Raw genomic sequence first — 21246 nt, 5'->3', positions numbered from 1 at the left:
GGACTGGCAATGATCTTTCTATGTTGCAGACACCTGATTGATTGATTGATTGATTGATTGATGCAACGGTAACTGTACAGATTGATTATCAATTACTTGGCTACAAAAGATCCAGTGAATCATGACTCACATTCAGTGCATGATTGCACCTCCTCTCTAAAGAATTCATGATATATCTGACCAAGGCTATCCCTTTATTTGCTGTAAGAAGTTTCCTTGAATTTTGGAATATTTGGACAACTTATGCCCCAGTTCAGCTTTTTATTTCTCTGTCTGCCAGTACATTTAAAGAAAGATGCACATAAAGAAATGGTTGATTTTAAGCACAGTGGTTTCAGTGTCATTCTACAAATGAAGATAGTGTGGCTTGATCAGATATTGCCAAAACTCAATAGGCTAAATTATCCCTGATACAAGACCATGCAGATAATGGAATTACACTAGGAATGCATTTTTCCTGCTAAAATTCAGGGCAGTTGTTCATATTGGCTTTCCTTTGAGCAAATAGATACTGTAACCCTGGAAACAAATTGCCATAATGACAGAGTACAGAAGGCACGGATTAGGTTAAGAGTTTCAGAGGTCTGATTTAGTCTGGATGTAAAGTAAGACTATCAACTGATGTATCCAGACTCTGCCTTGCAAATGAGTGATTTATGCAGAGATGGATTTTGTGCTCCATCAAAGCAACTTAATGTAGTGGAAAAAGCTTTCTCATAGATTCTCAAGTTGCTTCTGTGGTATTCTTTTCTTAGACTTGCTGTTGAGAAATTGCTTTAAAGCTGACCTTCATTTATTGAGCTAATACTCTCAAATACTGAAGAAGAGCACCCACAGGAGCATGTTAGCTTCTTGCACTATCCTTAAGTGTGGCAGAAGTTTTATTGCCACTCTTATTCAACTAAAAGTTATATAGTTGGTAATAGTTGGATAGGTACTGTGTATTTTGGTGCAGTTTGGATTAGGGGATTTATACCTGGGTGTGCTTATTTATAGCAGATAAAGGAATTAGTATGAATATCTGTCAGAGAGAAGAATCAGTGTAAAAAACTGACAGCTTTTTGTTGTTTCCTCAGTCCAAGATCAGTGAGCAGATTCTATGCTAGTCGGTGGAAAATACCTACTGGGTCTGTGCAGATGGATTACATCCTCTCTCCATTTTATTACAGTAGAAAACAGTCTAAATTAATTTTCCCCACTCTGTGACTGCAGCCATGCGTAAGCTATGCCTCTGAATTATACATTCAAAATAATAAATCATTTACTGAATCAAGTCACAAGCTTTTTTTGCCTGTCACAAGGGTGCAGAGACAGTGAATTTGAATGCATATACCAGTAACAGCTGGGTTGGGATTTGGAAACCACAGCATTATGTCATCATCATTGTATCTTACTGTAGGAGAAAGTATTTTGCTGCAGCAGTGACTGATGTTACTGGGTTCAGCTTTAAGTTACAAAGGGTCTAGCTGCAGTGTGGTGCAAGAAAAACACAGATGCACGTACATGGAAACACAAGGAATAAGTTTATTTTTTAATGCATATATTCAATATTATGTAATACATATTTAAAAGTTTTCCATATGCTAAATGTAACCTGTAACAGAATACAGAAAGCCCAAACCAATGTATTCATATATATGGAAGAGGAGAAAAAGTAGTGCCTACCTTTTACAGTATGTGTTCAGAAAGTATAGCTCTGGAAGCATTAAAGAGAGCCTGTAACAAACCGATGGAAAATGTGTGTTCAGCTCAGGTGCATCTTATTTGATAATTATCCTGCTGTGGCAAAATGCCACCATCTTCTATCACTCTTTACTTTCTTAGCTATGAATGCTGTTACAGGGAGCAAATTCTTCTGTGGAGTGAAAGCCTCGTGATACGTCTCTAGCCTGTTCAAAGGCTTTCAGAAATCTTTCTAGAAAGACCATCTGCTCTCAAGATTGAAAGCTGCTTTGAAATCATTTTTGCAGCTAAAAGAATGGACAAATATTGTTGGTCCAGAAAGCATAAGGTAATAAATTATGACACAGGATCTCAGGAACACAGGTGCTTGTGAATTAGATCCAACTGTGGTATCAACTTATCCACCTTTGGGTTTGTTGGCAGCATCCAGCAAATGCTGCCCGAACAGCTGAGCTCCCCTTGCTTGCCCCTGCCTGCCAGAGGCACGGGCTGCTGTCCCTGAACAGGCTGGGCTTTGGGAAGGACTTGGGACAGTTACTGAAATGATGTTGCTGTTGGCAAGGGTGCAGTGACAGAGGGGAATGGAAGTGTTGGAACACTTCCACGTAGCGACTAGAGGAAAGCAGCAAGAGGCTTTTGGATAAGTTATGACTGATTCAGCATAAAATATTTTATTATTCATGGCATTCATAACATTTACATTGCATAAATAAATAGCTGATGCTCCATGCACAACTGAAAGGACAATATCCTTCCCAGTGCTGAGTGCTTCAAGAGAAAAAGAACTGTTTGAGCCAATAGCAAAACTGACTTTGATTTCAGCAGAGCAGAACAAGGCATGCATTGCACAGATGCTTGCACTGTTTAAATATTAGTTTGTGAGTAATATCACACTTTCCTTCATTTTCCTTCTGTCTGTTGAGTAACGTGATGGAGGAGATTCACTGTGATAGCTTTTTCACCAAGCCATCTATCACAGACCAGATAAATATTAAGGAAAAGCTTCATCTACACCACACAAAAGATTTTTTGTATGACAAGTGACTTTTGCTGCATATGCCAGGCTATCTAGCTACTTTTAAAATGAAAGCATATCAGTCCACTACCATCTTGGTAAAAGCTCTATTTATAGTAATCCTTTAAAGTAAACTATAGTTTTGTAATAAATTTATTTTAATAATATCGTTGTCAGCTTAGAAACAGGAACAAATGGTTTCTGCCAGTTTGTTCAGATACATTTGTAAATCATCTCCCACTAATAAGACCAAAATAATGAGTGATTTTCAGAATCATTCTAGGAAATCTTTGCAATTAGAGGCTTGGGGCCATAAAAAATAGAGCTTTCAGAGATGATAGGCAAATTCATAAGAGGCACCAGTGTGTATATATGAATTCTTTTTACACAGTAGATTAATTATATCCTCCTGCTGTGTGCTGCTTACAAGAGTAGATTTGTAGCAAATTTATCCATTGCCGCCCCAACCAAGTAAAAGATGTGTTACCCAATAAACTATTACCCTAAAACTGCAAATTAGTTCCATGCACATTGTAGTCTTGTGTGGAGTTCTCATTTATAGACTGGCACATGTAGCACAATTTTTTGCCATCAGTACTTCTCTATCTCACAGATACGTAGAAGCTCCACCATGATACTGCATATAATGCATATTTTATTGCATCTTATAATTGAGGATGGTCATCTTGTTTTCACTTTCTAAAGGGCTTTTGTATCTTCCACAACTGGAGAAGAGAAAGCGGCAAAGGACTGGAAAGAAAATGAAGAACTCTGTAGCTTTGTCCTCTCTCAAAAGGGGATGCCGCTTTTTACCTCCTTGTAGTAAAGCATTTAGAGTACTTCAGCCACAGTGTAGAACACACAGCCCACAGCAGACTGGTTGGGGAGCAAACCCCACTTCGTTTAGGAGGCAAACAGAGAAATCATTCCAGCTGATCAGTGTGCAGTGTTTGAGTCACAGCTGCCTTCCTCCGTAGACCAAACCAAAGCCACCTCTCACACCTCCTCCCTTTGGCTCTGACTCACTGTCAGAATCCACACTGTCCCCCGTGACTGAGTAGGAGATTGTGTTAGTTAGAAATGGGCATGAACAGATGTCTCTGTTTACCTTTTCCACCCCCATATCGTTTGTTCTTCACGGACAACAGGAAAGAAGAGCAAGCTGCAGGACGCAGGAGCAATAGGAGGTGGATGGTTCACTGGGAACTATTGCTGAGGAATATGAACACTCATTAGTTTGGTCCTTTCCTAAAGAACTGCTGGGACATTGTTTTACTATACTACTGTCTTCTAGGCAGACTGAGGCTGCATGAAAAAAGTCAGGGGAAGGAGAAGAGGCAGAAAGTCTCCTGTACTGATTTTTGACATGTGCCTGCCTCCCCATGCTAAGGAATATGAAATAGCTGTTGTGCATCTTATATTCATTCTTGGTACCTCCACAGCTCCGCTTCTGACGAAGGCAAAGCTCTGTGATTTCCCCATTGTAGGCCAGTGCACAGTAGACACAATCTGGCCTTTTTCTGGGAGAGGAGAACTTGTTTGAATAATGTGATTAATGCCTAAAGTTCTCATCAGCACAGATGCTGCAGGTCAAAGATCTGATCCTGCTATTTATTTAGGTAGCCAAGAACAGGCAGAGAGCCAAGAGTGTGAGGCAAAGTGCAGATCACAGCCCACCCTGGCATCGTCTTTCCTCTCCTCGCCGTGACCATAAGCTGATGCTCCCTGATGCAGGCTGTGATTTCAGAGGGGTGAGGGAAGGTGTGGCTAAAGCAGAGCCAGAGGCTACAGGTGGAATATGGGCAGTGTCATGGGGGCCTTTTCTTCATTTTGACCTGGGCGATGAAGGGCACTGACAGTATTTCATACAGGGAACCATTCATGCATAATACCATCTTTTTTCTTTTTAAAATCCTTTTTTCCAAAGGTCTCTTAGTTGCTACTGTAGATTTTCTTCATAAAGATTAAATTATTTAACAAGTTTTTGCCTATCTTAATTTTCCTTTTGGTGGTTTTCCTTACCCAGTATTTTTCATGTGAATGATGCATACAGCTGCCAGTGGGAGTTATTTAATTTCATGCAGCTCTTTCCTCTGGTATCTGATGAACTAAGGTCACACAGATGCTACTCTACTGTACTATATCTGAAAAGGAGAAATCAGGGATACCTTAGATAATAAGAGTAGAGTGAATACTGATGAGCAGCAGTGATTATGTAAAGTATATGCAAATAGTTAAACCCAAGATGAATTTGCATGGAGGTAAGATATGAGGATGTGGGGACAGAGAGTGTGCAAAGACAGGCAAGACTGGAATAGAGGAAGTATATTGGTTTCAGACCCCACTGCACCTTTATAGCTTTTCTTTCTGTAACCTCCTCCATGTCTGTCCCCTGCTACTTCTGCATTTGCACAAACACATGAATGTGTTTTTTTCCTCTGCTACTTAGATCTTATCTCCTATTTTCCCCCATTCAGACTCTCACTGCATAATAAAACAAATGGGTGGCTGTGGTGTGAAGTCTATGACAGCTGACCTCACAGTTCTCGAGAACCAGGACCACTACACACTACAGGAAACTGCGCATCACCTGAGGGTGACATTGTGTGAAGGCATAGTATTTTCAGTAGCCACAGGATTGAAATCTTCTCAGATATGTTTTGGGAGAGATCCAGTAGTTTTAGTATCACTAATTGCTTTTCCCACCACATTGCATGACTATCAAATCATGTGTTCAAGAACCAAACAAATACTTTACAGTTCGTTCCTTTGCTTATCACTATCTACCATTTAAATTTGCACTTATTTCTTGCAAATATATTGCCTCTTCTTCCATTTCCCTTCTCTGCCTCTTCTATGCTTTCCCAACTGGATGGAAATCTCCATCTTCTTATAGTGTATTATTTGACAAATGTATTCCTTGGTCTTGCATCCTACCAAGTGGTTTGCATTTCTAGAGGAGGGTAACGCTTTTATTTTTTCTCGCTGTATTTAGTAGCTCCATAACCCCCCCTACTTTCTGAATTCAATGTCTCTCTGTTGACAGTTGAGCACTGAGACTCTAAGTTGTGATTTGAGATGATTATGGGGGTGTGGGTTAAGAAGGTGTCACTGAACATTCAAAACTGAGCTCCATCCCACTCCTGCAGGAGAGGCAGCTCTGTGCTGCTCCAGTCCCAAACCACGCTTGTAAAGGGCATGCTGTGAAAGCACATAAAATGTGTGCACAGGCCATGGAGCAGCTCCAGGATGGGAAAGGATTAGCAAAGGACTGCACCACACAGCTCTAAGAGACCTGGAGTAATGCAAAAGAAATGCCTGTAGAATATTAAAAGGATAAATCTGAGAAATTGCCTGTGAGGTAGGGAATTTAATAAGGGTAATAAAGGAGACTTGGTCAGAGCTATTTTTACCTCAAAGCACATCTGTTTAATTGTGTTTTACTTTTAGAGTTGCTTTTAACCTGATTGCCAAGTGATACTGCTTCTGTCTTAATTTCAAATCACTCTGACCATCTTGCCTGTAATCCCTTTACAAGTGATGCCATGACCTGGGATTTGTCACCTGACATGTCACTCCTCATGGCAGCATTAGGCTTCAGACACACACCACAACAAATCAGTCAAACAGGAAGATTCAGAAAGAAAATGCTGTATCTTGACATGTGAGGCAGGGAGTTAGAGAGGAGCAGGAGATTTGCAAGGGTGAGACCCATCTGTAATTCCACAATGCAGGGATTTCTCTTGTTTGTCACAGTTTTAGCAGTTTATGTGACATATGCTTGATACATCTGTAGCTGACCAAAGATCAAACTCTGCTTTTGGCTACTTTGGGGAAAATCCTGTGGATATTGACAGCTCTTGGACATGCACTTACCCAAATAATTAATCAGATATGCTCTTCCCACAGAATAGTCTCAAGCAAATGCTGAGATGTCCAGAGATTTTTCACAGATGGAAAACAGCCTTGCAAACTCTTAAGGATCATTTACTGCAGGAGACAGAAAAGCCCTGGGAGAACTGTGGTTTTTTAATATCTGAAATATGTGCATCTCACACAAGAAGTCATCAGCACAAAGCTTTGCAGCTGAAGCAGTTGGAGTGTATGAACTCATTAAGTAAACTAATGTTTAAGTTAGTGTTAAAAGTGATGTCAGGTACCTTGATGATCCCTTTTCTCCTTTAATAAACACAGTCTTTTTATGCTGTATGAAAACAGAACAGCAAAGCAGGTCTTTCTGTGGAAGTTTAATGACATAGAATCTCAGCTTCAGTCAATTTGATGAGGATAGAATGTGAAGCTCCCTCCCAGGTACAGGACAATTATGCAGAAGAAAAAACCCTTTGCAGGAAAATTTGCAAGAGTCTGGAAAACACCATGAATCAGTATATTGAGAAAGGTCCATTTCAGGCTGCCATTACAAATGCCATTAAATACCCAGATGGATACGTTAGTTTCTGCCTCTCTAATAAGAACAAAGTAATTCAATTTGTAATAGTTATTCATGTAGTATCTTTTCCCATTAATTTAGAGGGTGTTACCACAGTGCATTCTCCCAGACTAAAGATAAGCATTCTGGGTTTATGCAGTTCAGATTTTTGGATGCCCAACTTGAAGGACTTCAGAGTTTCAAAAGTGCTGGGAATTTGCATTTTCAGGTGGAATTAAGAGGATCTATCAGTGTGTAGGAACTGGGCCTAGGATGTCTCAGGATGCCTACTCAAAACAGAAGCCCTCCTGCAGCATGAATGCTTCAGTGCGTCATCCCAGATCAAAGAGCAGGTTAGAAAGTGAGGCAAGGCAGAAACCAGATCTTGTGACTCCGCCTGTCTGGTTGGATGATGAGATTATCCTGCTCTGCGGAAAGCTGCCGCCGGGCACTGACCTATTTACCAACGTAGGTCACTTCCATTAGCTCAGTAGTTATTGTTCTGTTGCTTTAATTAGTGCCATTTCAAGTAAGTGGCCAGCTCTGTGAAAAGGTCAGTACCTTTCTAAGGTCTTCCTCTGTGCAAATTAGGTTGCTAAGGAAACGACACCGGAAAAGTAATCAATCCTTGTTAGACCTGCGCTAGGACATGCGGTTGCTTAGCTGCTGGCCAGCACAGCTCACTCGAGAAGATGACTCACTCCATCAGTGTAACTGAGAGCAAACCTGGCCAGCCCGGGCCTGGCCACACATGGCAAGTGCAAACATGTTTTGAAACAATACCAGCTGTTAAAGCATTAATTTTGAAGCGGAGCAAGGGCAATAAATCCTGTTCAGGAAGAACTGGGATTATCTGGTAATATTCTCTCCAGGGTACAGGTGTAGGCGCATCAGACAAGCCCCACAAACGTGGACTCTGTCACTCAGGAAATACGGCTGATTATAAATGTTCAGATCCGTGTTGATGGGCCAGCCAGCTGGCAAGGTAACTTCACCACTTCTCCCATCAAATGTAGTGCTTGTTAGAAGGCCTGTCTTGTGAGTTTGTCCATATCCTTACTGACAAAACAAAGCTTTGAAAGTGAACACAGCACTTACCGTTTTCAATCTGGCTGTAGTGGCAAAGCTCAGGGCATCAGTGGTCAGCATTGCCTTGTTACACTTCATGGGGCTGGAAGGCAATTCTGTACCCACAAAGGAGTGATAGTGCATGAAATTGTTACCCAAATCAAAGGACTCAGAGAAACTGTACAACTCCTGATGCTATTTATAGAAGTTAATAAATAATGGAAGAGTATAATTCCTTCAGTAGCACATGCTCTGTGTGGATATGTGTACAACTTTTAAACACTACAATCCATCAACAGAACAAAAACTTTTGGAAATATCAGTATGCAGACATTTAAATCTAAAGATGTCCTGGCAGGTTGTAAATCTATCTTGTGGTGTTTTTTTGTTTCCTGCTAATAGAACCTTACTGCCTAGGTGCAGACACTTCTAAGGAAGAACATGAAAGGCACTTATGAATCAATGCACTTACATATGTGTGATATTTGAAATTTTTAAATACTTTTATTTTTTAAAATACTATGTTGAGACTTAAAACTAAGCCTAATTTAATAGAATATGCTGGATTAAGCTCCAGAATCAGTGACATTTTTGCATTTGCATGAATTAGTGAAGGAGAATAATCTATTCATTTGAGTTTACAAAGCTTTTTTAATTTTTTGATTGTGTAATCTTATCCTGAAAACTGTACCTCTTGCAACAGAGAAATCCTTATATTCCTCTTGAAATACTAGTATGGTACTGATTCAGGATAAAAAACAGAATCTTAAGATCAACTGAAAGAAATGTTTACAGTCCTTTCAATAAGCTTTGGATCAAGTGATTAGTGATACCACCACTCTTAATTCTAGCTTGTTTTTTATTTCACCAGGATGTCTGACCCACTTGTAACACAGCCCAGACCTGTTTTGTTTAGGGCATATGGGGCAAGGTCAGAAATCCCATTAAAGGGATACGTACCAAATGAAAATATTCACAAAAAAACCATGATGTGATGTAGAACTGAGAGGGTGCAGTCAGGCAGGGTGCCAAAAACTACTGCTTACATTTTAATTTTATGTAAATAACAAAATACAGAGGATGCAGGCAGACAGGATTATGTGATTTCTCATCAGCTGAGAAGCACAATTGCTTCTGGTGATCTGCCACAAAGAGAAATATGCTTGCTAAAAAACTGCCTCTTAGGTTGCAGTGCTCAGTATCTTTCTGATGGAAAAAAATTCTCCCAGCTGATGGATAGAATACTGGCCTTATGCAGAAAATATGAATTAAAATATTATTAGCCTTATTATATCTATTCTGCCACAGTTGCCACATCGCATGCTGAAAATTTCAGCTGTTAATAGGAAAGGAATTTTGACAAATTTTGAAACTTAAGTCTCTCAAAAATACCCACCAACAAGAGAATATGTATGAAATTTTGAATCCATATATAACTGACCCTTTAAAAAGCTGATAAAGGGAAGGAAAGTTCTACACCATGTCCATAATATGACTGAGGAAATATGGCAGATTGTATGGTGATCCGTATTTTGAATATCTACCAAGTGTGGTATCAAAAGGACTTTTTTTCCCACATAAGCATACAATGTTTATATCTGAGACATCCATCTTTATGGAGAGGTGCTTTTACTTTCAAATTAGATGAATTCAGCCCTGAAATTTGCATAGAAATACATTTTCTGGTCTTCTAGAGCTATATCCATGGCCACAGCTGTCTAGTTGGTTTTCAGGTAAATGCTTGCCTTTAGTGACTTTAGAAAGTATTTGTTTTAATCTCTTCAATTTACATGTTTATTTCATCTAAATATAATTTAAAACCTTTTACTAGACTTCTTTTCTAATGAAACCACATAAAATCCAGACACATAGGCAGTTTGGGATAGTGTTTTCCCACCAGGATGAAGCACATATTTCATGGTCTTGTAGTCTTTGTGAAGTTAATTAAAGCCTTTCATTGCTTTCATCAGAATAAATTGCTAGAGATAGTTATCTGTATTTTGTGACTTACATGACTGAAATATGGAGTATAGATGCACACTTTCACTGTCTTTATGCATGTTGGCTCTATTTGGTACTCTTACTGTCATGACTCAGTTGTTACTTTTTTTAAATAAGATTGATCAATATTCCATAGAGTTGCTTGTTCTTTTATAATTGGCTCTGCATTAATTGTTCAGAGGCAAGGATGAAGGCTGTTCTTTTAGATTTCTACTTACCAGTCAGACTGGTGTTGGGAACAATATAGTATAGATTCTGCATCTTATCCATTGAAGAATAACTGGGGTTTGGTTTTGTTTTGCCTTGATTTCTAGAAAACTTAGACACAATGATAGCTGAGCAGACAAAGAAGAAGCTTGAAAACCCTTCCACTAAAACCAGGACAAAACTAACAGCAGGTACTTATTCTCCAATTTTCTCTCCTGGAATAACACTTTTTTTTAACCTATTCAGTTAAAAGTTGCTTTAGCAAATTGCTGTAGCAGCCAGACTGCTTGTTAAAGCCACAGAGCCTCAAGGACCTGTAGCCACAGCTTGGTTATCTAAACACACAACAAGGGAGAAATTTTCATTTAATTGTCCAGTCTTTGAGAAGTACACTCAGTCTTTTCCTTCACTGGAGTGCAGACATTACACATATACAAAAGCAAGCTGTATCAGTGCTTTTTAATACTTAAATAATAATGAAAACCCATTATTTGTCAACTTGGGATCTAGCGAATGCAAATTTCATACAACTTTTCTCTGCACAAAGAAATGTGCCTTTGCATTGCAGTCACCTGTATTCAGCTATTGTTTGTAGGAGCAGAAACAGGCATTCCTCTTTCCAGAGGTCTGGAGTAGAGGTGACCTTTAGAAACCTCTTTGAGACAGGCTCCAATGAGGCTCCTCCTCAGCCATCATTCAAAATGCTTTACCTGCCAAAGATTGTATTGATGTGATTGAGAAATGCTCTTGGTACATTTGATACAAACTTGTTTGCTCTTGTTATTTCTTTAGACAAGAGTAGTGAAGAAGCAGACAGTACAAAGGAAGAAGCAGCTAAAATGGAAAAGGAATATGAAGTTTCGAAGGATTCTACAAAAGATGAAGGACAAAATGCAGCAGGAAACAGTGAAGAATCTGGAGGTACAGAATAGCTATTTCTTTTCCTACTATGTGTGCTCCAAGTGATTGGAGTCTTTTCCTCTCTTTGGTATTGATTTTCCATTGTGTTAGCATAAATACCTTCAGTCTATAGTCACTGGGAGTCAGCACACAACAGCTTGATTCAGAAGTGCACTTACCTACCAAGTTTTGAACATATGACACTATAGCCCTTGCTGAGCAGAGATATTCACAGAATTCATAGACCCCTTTAGAACAATATGAAATGAAGTTTGACACAGTGCAGAGAGATTTTGCTTCTTTGCATCTGTGGCTTTTCAGTGAAATCAGATGGCCAGAATATTCAACAATCAGAGCAGGCCCATTGAAAGCTGGTGCTGAAAGGCAGTGACACAGTTTACATTGCCTACTGCCAGAGGTTAAAGGTTATCAGCAATTAATCTGTTTTACATAACTTTGAAAACATTACAGTAAGTTAGTGTCTCCCTAAGGAAACGTAGCACAGTAGTACAGTTATTTTTGTCATGCCTCAGCATGACAAATAATGCCATGTGCTAAGTTAGACTGTGCTGGCTGAAATCACCTGGGTGCAAATCAGCCACTCTAACTCAAGACAAATCTGCAGGGGACATTGTGCCTTCGTATTGTGCTGAACTCTTGGAAGAGAATGCTTGTTGGTGCAGAAACCTTTCAGTGAGTTCTTATTGCTAAGGGTCCAGCATAAGTTTTGTGTTTTGTAATCAGTTGGTTAAACAAAATTGCTTCTTTTGCACCAGTGCTGTCTGATGCTCGTAAGTTTTGGAATGCAATGTTTTCACTCAGCCTGCTGAGTAGTGAATTGCAGAAGTCAGGACTGCAGTAGATTGTAGTCTCTCCTTCACCTGGTTCAGCCCTGTGGGCAGTGCAGCCACTCACAGATGGAAGGTGGCTTTTTTTCCAGCAGCATAATTATTTGAACATGGAAGAGGGAGATAGCTCAAGATGGCTGTCTGATTTCACAGTAAAGACAAGTTATCTCAATACCCGTGGGAAGTGATAAATAACACAATTTGCTCATCTCTTGAAGATTTGTCTTTTCAGTTTGCTTCAGGTTATTTTCCTTTATCTTCAGCCCAATAGCTTTTTAGAAATTTAAATTGGATCAGTATTTAGTTCTTTGTCTCATCATGCAATGCCCTTGCTCCTCCACAGAGTAACTTACTATAAAGTTACTGCACTCCCAGCTCAAAAATGAGGGTAATATCTAATACTGTATCTAATACTTACTAACAGGAGCAGACATGCATAGTTGGCAGTAGTAAGCTTCTACACACTAATCACACTAGGTTTTATTCCTGACAAATGTAAGAACATTACATCAATAAAGCTCCAGCCAAGTTAAGAATTCAAAATCCATTAGCTGGAATATTTCCTTAGGGGCCTTATTAGGTAATCCTTGAACTAATTCTGTCTTGTGTGCTTTCTGGTCCAAAAATAGTCATCACTTTAAAATTTCAGTTGTAACAAGGACTTATCATGGTAATTTTAATACTTCCTTTTTCTCAGTAAATATAGTAACTATATTTCAAGTTGCCTTTCCAAAATACCACAATTTTAGGTTTGCTGTATGCTGCTAGTCCTACTGTATGGAGGAGTTTTGATACTGAAAGCTCTCAGTCCTAATTAAGTCATTCCTTGCTATCTCAACAGCTTCTTCTTTGCTGAACAATTATGATGATCAAAAAGCTACAGGTTGTCTTTAATCCACATATGCAGTTTCTGTGGATACCACCAAAGTTATGTATAAAGATCAAAAAAAGCCATGATCCTAAGTTTGTGTATGACTAATCTTGCACAGGCAACAGCTGCTAGCCATCTGTGGGAATTTTGCCTGACTAAGTTTGACAGGACTCAGGTTTTAAACAGAAACTAAGAATAGTTTTAATCTGCCTTCACTGTGACCAACTTCACCCAGTTAAGCAAGCTGCATCAATCATTGATGTAAGTGCCTGATTTCTCTCTCATCCTTTCCTCCAGGGAAATCTGAGGCATACTTGGCAGCAATCAGGAAGAACATAGAATGGCTGAAAAAACACAATAAACAAGGTAACAAAGAAGGTATGAAGTAAAAGGCCTTGACATTGGGGTGGGCACCATATGCATTAAAAAGCAAGTAATTTATACTGTGTTGTATAACTTAATATTGTGTCATAACTTAAATAATAGTAATGTGAAACCAACTGTGCTTGTCTAGATTACGGTGATCATTAGTGGTTTTAGAGTTAAATAATACAGGTCATGTAAAAGTTAAGCCAATGACCAGAGATAGTGAACTAAGGTAGATTAATGTAAACTGGATCGAATGGCCACTGGCCACAAAACCCACAGAGACTGACCAGTGGGGAGTTAGTCCTGGGCTGTCCACACAGTCATGGTGGTCTGCCTGTCACCAGGTAGCTGTGTTAGCTTTGCCTAGTGCTTCATTTCTCAGCTCATCATGTTGTTTAATTATGGCTTTGTATGTGAGATGGATGCATTTGAAACGTCTGGGTGTGTCTAGAGAAGCTCGGTGCATCTGGCCAGCATGCCTGCACCAATAGCAACGAGTCTTGTTTCATAGCCAGGAGTAGTTGAGATACAAACTCATGTCAGTAGCACTGTAACAGGTTGGATTGCAGCCCAAATCAACTCGAATGACTTGTAGCTCTCACATGCAAAGCTGTGTAGAAGGGAGCAGTGACTGAAGCAGCTGTGCAGGGTTTGCTCACCAGCTGTCCCACCATTTGCCTCTTCCTTGGAGGCAGGGCTGTGTGAGAGCTGGCAGCAGCAGGATTTCTCGTTTATTTTTCAGAGATCTTTATTTATTCATACTGATTTTTCCCTTAAGTTCTTACATAAAAGCAGCTTACTATCCCTATTCTCTGCCATGGCTGTGTTTTCTGCCACCACCCTCTCTGGAAGTGAAGGTTCCTAGCCAGGGGATCCACCCCTGGGCTATGACTGGCGCCTGGCGAGAAGAATCCTTCTTGCACCAGCCAAGCAGAGGCTGATCTGAGATGAGATCAGCCCTGGGTAATCTATCCATCCTCTCTGTGAGCTGAAGTGTGTATGAATTACATCTCAGAGATGAGCACATGCCCACAGCCCAACACATTCATTTTCCTGTACAGAAACTGTAATAGGAAAGACTATAAAAAACAATTCCCATCTCTCAAATCGTTTGCACACAATGGCAGCCATGGCAGCAGCAGGCGTGCATATTTGCTCGAGAGTTTTCCTGCCAATTCTAATTAATGGTTCTGTTTAGCAATGTACTCATTATAGTAATTAGATCTCCATCATGTGTGATTATATCTCTGTATCACGCATACTGCCTGGGCAGCCCCTCACTCCTCTTTGTAGTGATCTTTCTTCTGCACTGCTGCAGTCTGAAAATGGCTGTGACTGCAGATCAATAGCATTTTATCTGCCTGTGAATGCATTAAGATATACATTTCAGTGTAGATGGATTTTCATTTGCACTAAAATATCTTTATTGTCCTCTGGCAATGGAAACAGGCCTTGAAGTGAGTGTAAGTTATGAGAAAATTAGAATAGTATTCTTACTGTTCTGATACATCATCTTTATTGTGCCTTTTCGTACTCTTTATTTTTGTAAAATGCTAATTCAGTTCCCCTGGGATGATGTTAAAAGAAGTACAGTCAGGGTAAGCTTATCTAACCATGAATGCATTGCAGCGTTTCTTCAGTGCAAGATTAGGTGGGGCTGGTGTGCTCATCAATCATTTCTCCTCTTCCATCTGGCACCTGGGAGTTGGCAGAAAAGCCATTCTCAAAGTAATTCATGTATTAAAATAGCCAGACTTTCCCAGCCCTACTCATGGATTGGTTTACTCACCAAATATCCTTGAAGAGGTTTAGATTTTCTTCAGGCAAATGTTTGTGGGTCCTCAACTTCGTATGAATTTCAGTAGATATTATTATTCATTCAATGACTAATAACCCTGGAAATGTTGATTTGCATTTCTGCAGTTTAAAAGTATCACTTGCCTATTAAGGAGGCTGGTAAGCTTGAGTGGCTGGGATGATTTAAAGATAAAAGCCTGGATTTTGGGCTGACTGCCTTTTGTGTCCTAAGTTTGTTTTGCCCATTTACAATTTACAGGCTCTGTGGGCCTGTCCTTCGTATCTCCCAGACCTGGCTTGAGGTTTGAAACCTCTGCAGAACTGACCATTTAACTGATACATGCAAAGAGCACGTGTGTGGATTGTTCAGCAAATACTTAGGTAGTTCAGACCTTTGTAACACTAACAGCAGCCATTTAGAAATGAAAGTAAATTCTGTCATTAATTTCAATGGCAAATGGCTTGATCTGAATATGCAAATAAGAGCTCACTTCATTTACTAGAGCTCTTTCACAGCTCCATGTAATGCTGCAGCTGTTGCAGTGAATATAAACCCAAAGCTGATTTTCCTAATTACAATAGATTAGAAATAAATATTAGAAATTGGCAGTTATCAATTTCTAGAAGAAAAATCAATTTAAATTGCTGTGAAATATACAAATTAGCCCGAATTGGATAATATCATAATGGTTGAAATCCCATACAGAATGTTTAGTAATTAAACCTTCACATCTCCACATAATAATCTTAGAGTTAGAAACAGTATTCTAGAAGTAAAATAAGAACAGAGATTTTAATGTGAAAAGTAGATATGAAATTAATTTAGCATTTGTTCTTCATTCATTTCCATTCTTTGGTATCTTTCCCTGGACACCCTCATTCTGTCAACATGAATGAAATCTCACATCCCAATTACGAAATTGCTCAGCACTATTTGTCCCTATTACTCACACAGGATGGAGAGACAAGCAGGTTACATTCTATTAAGTAATGACAGTGACAGACCAGACAAGAAATCCTGGCCTCAGTACAGCAAATGGCAAAACTCCTGCTAACTCAGATATGGAGACGACACCTCTGCAGGAGGGGGGAGTGTTGAATATCAGTTTTCTGTATTACTCATTTGAAATTGCCTTATACTCTTATAAAAATGATTGCAAACATGAATTTGCTTCTTACTATCTTTCTATCCCGTTTTGGTTAATTTTTGAACCCTAAAAAACCACAAATTCATTATTGCCTATTTTGTTAAGAATGCACAGTTTGAAAGAAGGTTCTTCCATGTATTGCAGTGTGATGTTATACATTGGACATTGCAAAATCAGTTTGAATGTATTCTGAAGGCTCTGTCTGTGGAATAAGTAATTCATACTGAAAAATTCAGAATGTATTCATTCTTGTGAAAGATACTGATCACTTAACTTAGTATGAACCCTTAAAACATTGATATTCTTCTTCTGATTCGAACAAATTAAGCTTTACATCTACACAGCAAATTATGTAACTGAAACTTTATTGTGCTTATGTGTGACTATACTGAACCTGTTGCCAGAGTTACACAATAGTTACCTTTTTATGTTATTTGAAAAATTGCTTTGCAGTAGAATTCTTGTCATGTAAAATAGTGATGTTTTTGAGCATAGGAAAAGTCTATTTAATGCACATGGTGTGAAACAGGCTGCATAGGTGCACTCCTCTGTTGGAAAAGGAGGAAGGATCTTTCAGCACTCTGTTGCAGGTTGTCAGAGGAAGATTGTCAAAAGCTGGCACTAACACTGTCACAAAGACTGCTCACTGCAGTATTTTTCAAACAGAATATTATGTTCTGTATCAAGGTAAATAATTGTATTATTTTGATCTATTTTCAGGGAGGGGCATTCATGAATTTTCACTACAGTGTTTGTAGTAAGTGGGAGTTTTACTGGAATTTCAATAGGAAATAGTACATTTAACACTTTCTTTTGATTCCATGACAGTTGTGAAAACAATAGGGCACAACAGCTTTTGCTGTGCAGACTAGAACATCAAATCTCTGGACCAGAAAACATTCTTGCTTTGGCATTTGACAGCAATCAATCAAGAGCAAGAGATGATTATTCCTCTTGGATAATAAAAGCACCATGATGTGTAAAAAGACTTTGTGCAGCTGTTTTGGGGTTTTTAATGTTTTCACAAGTTGCACTTAGAGAGAATTCTCTTTGTGTTTGGTAAAGTGCTTTGGTTGGATAAACTTTACAATGACATTGTTTCTTAGGTGAAGCAGTATAATGGCAATGACTCATTGTGCAAATGAATTCCTGTTTTTCAGACTATGATCTTTCAAAGCTGAGAGATTTCATTGACCAGCAGGCTGATGCTTACGTGGACAAGGGCATCCTGGACAAGGAAGAGGCTGATGTAATTAAACGCATCTATGGCAGCCTGTAAAAAGTTAGTGACTGCCAAACATGTAGAAAGCTAGTCTAGTTTCCCCTGCTCCTGGCTCAGTGACTTATGATCTGTTAATTTGAGGATATCGTTAGAAATGCTCTGTTTACATGGTACTGGCAGCTCTAGACAGAAATGAAGAGCTGTAGTGCTCCATTCACTTTCTGCATACTGTAATTTCTTATATCCACGAATCAACCCTAAACACCAAATTCTGACACTGAATTTCTATTTGATAAGGTAAATATTTCTGTAATGCTCTCTTTGATTTATGGTTTGTGTTTGGTTCACTTTTGTAGCTAAACCAATCATTTCTGATGGAAAATTCTTTTAATGCTACATTTTTTTGCTCTCACTCAACAAGCTTTCTATAGATGCAACTATGTAAAGGGCATTATTAGAAAATAGTTCATAGTTCTCTAAATAAACTATTTGAAAATAATTTATCTATTAAGGTTTTCATTAATCTTAATATTATTTTATATTCATTAACTTTGGGTTTAAATACTAATACTTTTTTTTGGATCCTTTTTTATTTCTCTGTGTAGTAGTCTGTAACTTGGACTGTAGTGTCCTTAGCTAACTGATAAATCTTTGACATTACAATTGCCTTTCATAGTACAGAGCTGTATTCTCTTCTTCAGCATGTGTGAACATTCTCTTTGGTGCACCATTTGATGGTTGTGCATGCATAATTAGTTGAATTCCTGATGTGAATATCCTGATAGCAAGTGTAAATAGCCATTGGTTTCTCTAAAGAAAAAAAAAAGAAAGCAATTCAAGTCGTTTTGTATGGAAAGGGAAGCTTGCAGCTAGAGACCTTTTTAGGAGCGTGAGCCCTGCTTTTCAGAAAGACTTAAAGAATGTGTTGTATCTTAGTATCTCTGAATATCAGGCTGTGGTCTGATTACTGACCTCTGTTCTGTGCTGACCAGTATTATCTTGGAGAACTTTTTTTTTTTGACCTATATATGCCAGCATTAGCCAAGAATTGGGTACTTCCCAAAGAATGGAAAAGGAAAACAAAAATGTCATCCTCATTCTCCTGCCTCAACTAACAGAGTTTTGGAAGAATGTTCATGGGGTCTTCTATCTTTAAGTGAATGGATAATTTTATGTATGAAGAACTCATGAAGTAAGATCAAAGGTAAAGAAACCTTTACAAAGGTAAATTTCAAAGAGTCCCAGAAGATATAAGGCCTTAGACCTATCACCTGCAGCAGTCAGTTGTGTAGAGGAACTCCAGAAAGCCCTGTACTATTTACTTACAGATTCTTCATTCATAATTGAGGTTATCCCTTCTCTGATTTTTTAAAAAAACCCCTCATGATATCTCTAAGATTGATACAGTTAAAAAATGTTACCTGATGCAGAGGTTGGAATTTGCCTGCCAGGAATGGAGATACTGACTTACAGCACTGCCTGCACAGCACAGAGTTCTCTAAGTGTTAAATCACTCCTTGGGTCATTTCCTTCCTCACAGCTGGAGATTTGAGCAATGTTTCTCAGCCAACTGAAGTAAACTCTGGAATCCCTGCAAAGTGTAAATTGTCAACTGAGCATTATTGATAATCAGTCTTAAGTGAATGTGATAGCACTGAGGTGTAACAACACAACTCCTTGCAAACTGATGAAACATAAGCCAGTGAATGTTTTCTAGCCTCCACAAAATACATCCCAGCCTGCTCATACACATCCTGATGTGAATCATTGAATTGCAGTATCAGTCACTAATAGTGATTTTTTTTTTTTTAAGGTAAAAACTGTATCCAAAAATATAATCAATCTAAGCTTCCTCTTTGAAACATAGTCCCTTAGAAACTCTACAGAAAAAAAAATTAGGAAAAATGAATTCATATTATTTTAAATCAGTGTATTTGTTCTCATCTAAACCCTCTCATTTGTTTATTATTATTTGCTGATGCTCCCAAAGATCCGAATTTCTTTATGTCCCTATAGATCTCAGTTGCATTCTGCAACAGCTTGTGACTTCCTTTCTTATGTGACCATCACACAGGAAAAGCAAACTGTTTCCCAAGTTTGGATTTATGAAAGTAATCAGGAGGATGGTAACTAACCATAGACCTTTACAGCTGGGGAAGTGGTAGTGGCCTGGGATCTGCACTTGAAAAAACAAAAAAGGACAAATTTTCCTTCCCCAATGGTTACTTTAAGAAAGATGCCAAATTTTCTTCTCCTGTCAAAATGATGAGTTGTATAATAATAATTCCAGTTTTCATTGGAAGTTAGTTTCTTGCTTTGGCCTCTCATGAGTCTGGTACTTAAGGGAAGATGTCATCAACTAGTGACCTGTGATTATGAACAGTACATGTCCACAAAAAGGCTGGTGGGATATTTGTTAACCTCTCAGTTTTGCAAATTTTATAGCTTGAACAGAGTATCAGTGACATAATTTAGGGGAAAAAAAAGGTCCCAACAAGGGGTATGACAGGATTGTATTTCAGAGTATGCACATTCTTGGACCCATTCTGTGCTTACCCTGCTGCTGTGCATCCCTGGGGATACCCATGGAGGTAATCAGAGCAGCCTGATGAGTAGCTGAGAACAGAGCAAGCCTCTGACAGATAGACCAGAAATCACAGCTACAGTTCCTCAAACTGAATTCACTTTCCATCCTGCCCAAGCCCACTAAACTTGTTATTTGAATGATTCAAAGACTGGTTCCATTGCTGGTACATGGAATGAACATCTCTCAGTACATCACACCTTTCAGAACCAGCCAGCAGAACACAGCCAGCCTGATGAATCACCCTGCATTCCTGAAGGGCTGTGACTTACTCGAAATAAAATCAAACCGAGTGACACAAGCTTCAGCCTGTGCTACAGATCACTCCTTATTTTGCAGGGAACACTTGGAGCACATTAGGACTGGACATGCACTGCTGTGTGTTTAGCCATAACTAGTAAATCATAATCTCAGTGCTTGCTTTCTTCCTGGTGAGAAAGGTATTTTCAACAACTGCACATCTCTGTTTCAAAACTGACAAAAATAGATTTCTGTGTTGTTTCTATCTCTGCTGGATCCTTTGGAAATCCTTCACTCCTAAATTATCACTGAAAATGTAACAAGTACAATATATATGGTATTCACCTTTTGAGCTTTTCTAATAGACTATTGTTTCTGATACTGTACTTTATTAAACACTTTACTACAAGCTATATTAGTGTGCTGCTTTTGGCTGGGGTAGAGTTTGTTTTCTCCACAGTAGCCAGTATAGGTCTATGTTTTGGATCTGTGCTGGAAACACAAACGTGTTGATAACACAGAGACGTTTTAGTTTCTGGTGAGCAGAGCTTGCACAGAGCCAGCGCCTTTCCTGCTCCTCACCCCACCCCTGAGGAGGCTGGGGGTGCACAAGAAGCTGGGAGAGGACACAGGCAGGCCAGCTGATCCCAACTGAGCCAAGGGATGTCCCAGACCCTGTGGTGCCATGCTCGGTGTATAAAGCTGGGGAAGAAGGAGGAAGGGGGCGGGATGTTCAGAGCGATGTTTGTTTTCCCAAATAACCATTACTTATGATGGAGCCCTGCTGTCTTGGAGATGGCTGAACACCTGCCTGCCCATGGGAAGCGGTGAATGGATTCCTTGTTTTCCTTTCCTTTGCTTGCA

At 39.1% G+C, this 21246-nt stretch overlaps 1 protein-coding gene across 3 annotated transcripts in view; it reads left to right on the top strand.

The window, feature by feature from the left end:
• The window catches only part of SCG3 (secretogranin III), a 28425-nt gene extending 7634 nt beyond the window's left edge, over positions 1–20791 (top strand). For 2 of the 3 annotated variants that reach the window (XM_069025757.1, XM_069025759.1), the window contains 4 exons: positions 10511–10594; positions 11196–11324; positions 13320–13400; positions 17497–20791. In XM_069025757.1, the coding sequence (XP_068881858.1) occupies positions 10511–10594; positions 11196–11324; positions 13320–13400; positions 17497–17615 (413 nt within the window). In that variant the 3' untranslated portion in view covers positions 17616–20791. The remainder of the gene's footprint in view (positions 1–10510; positions 10595–11195; positions 11325–13319; positions 13401–17496) is intronic. The other variant, XM_069025758.1, reaches the window with a different exon arrangement.
• Positions 20792–21246: the final 455 nt, after the last annotated feature.

Source organism: Aphelocoma coerulescens, chromosome 10 (assembly GCF_041296385.1).
Source record: "Aphelocoma coerulescens isolate FSJ_1873_10779 chromosome 10, UR_Acoe_1.0, whole genome shotgun sequence".
Lineage (NCBI taxonomy): Eukaryota > Metazoa > Chordata > Aves > Passeriformes > Corvidae > Aphelocoma > Aphelocoma coerulescens.
This window is presented reverse-complemented; position numbering and strand designations above follow the sequence as displayed.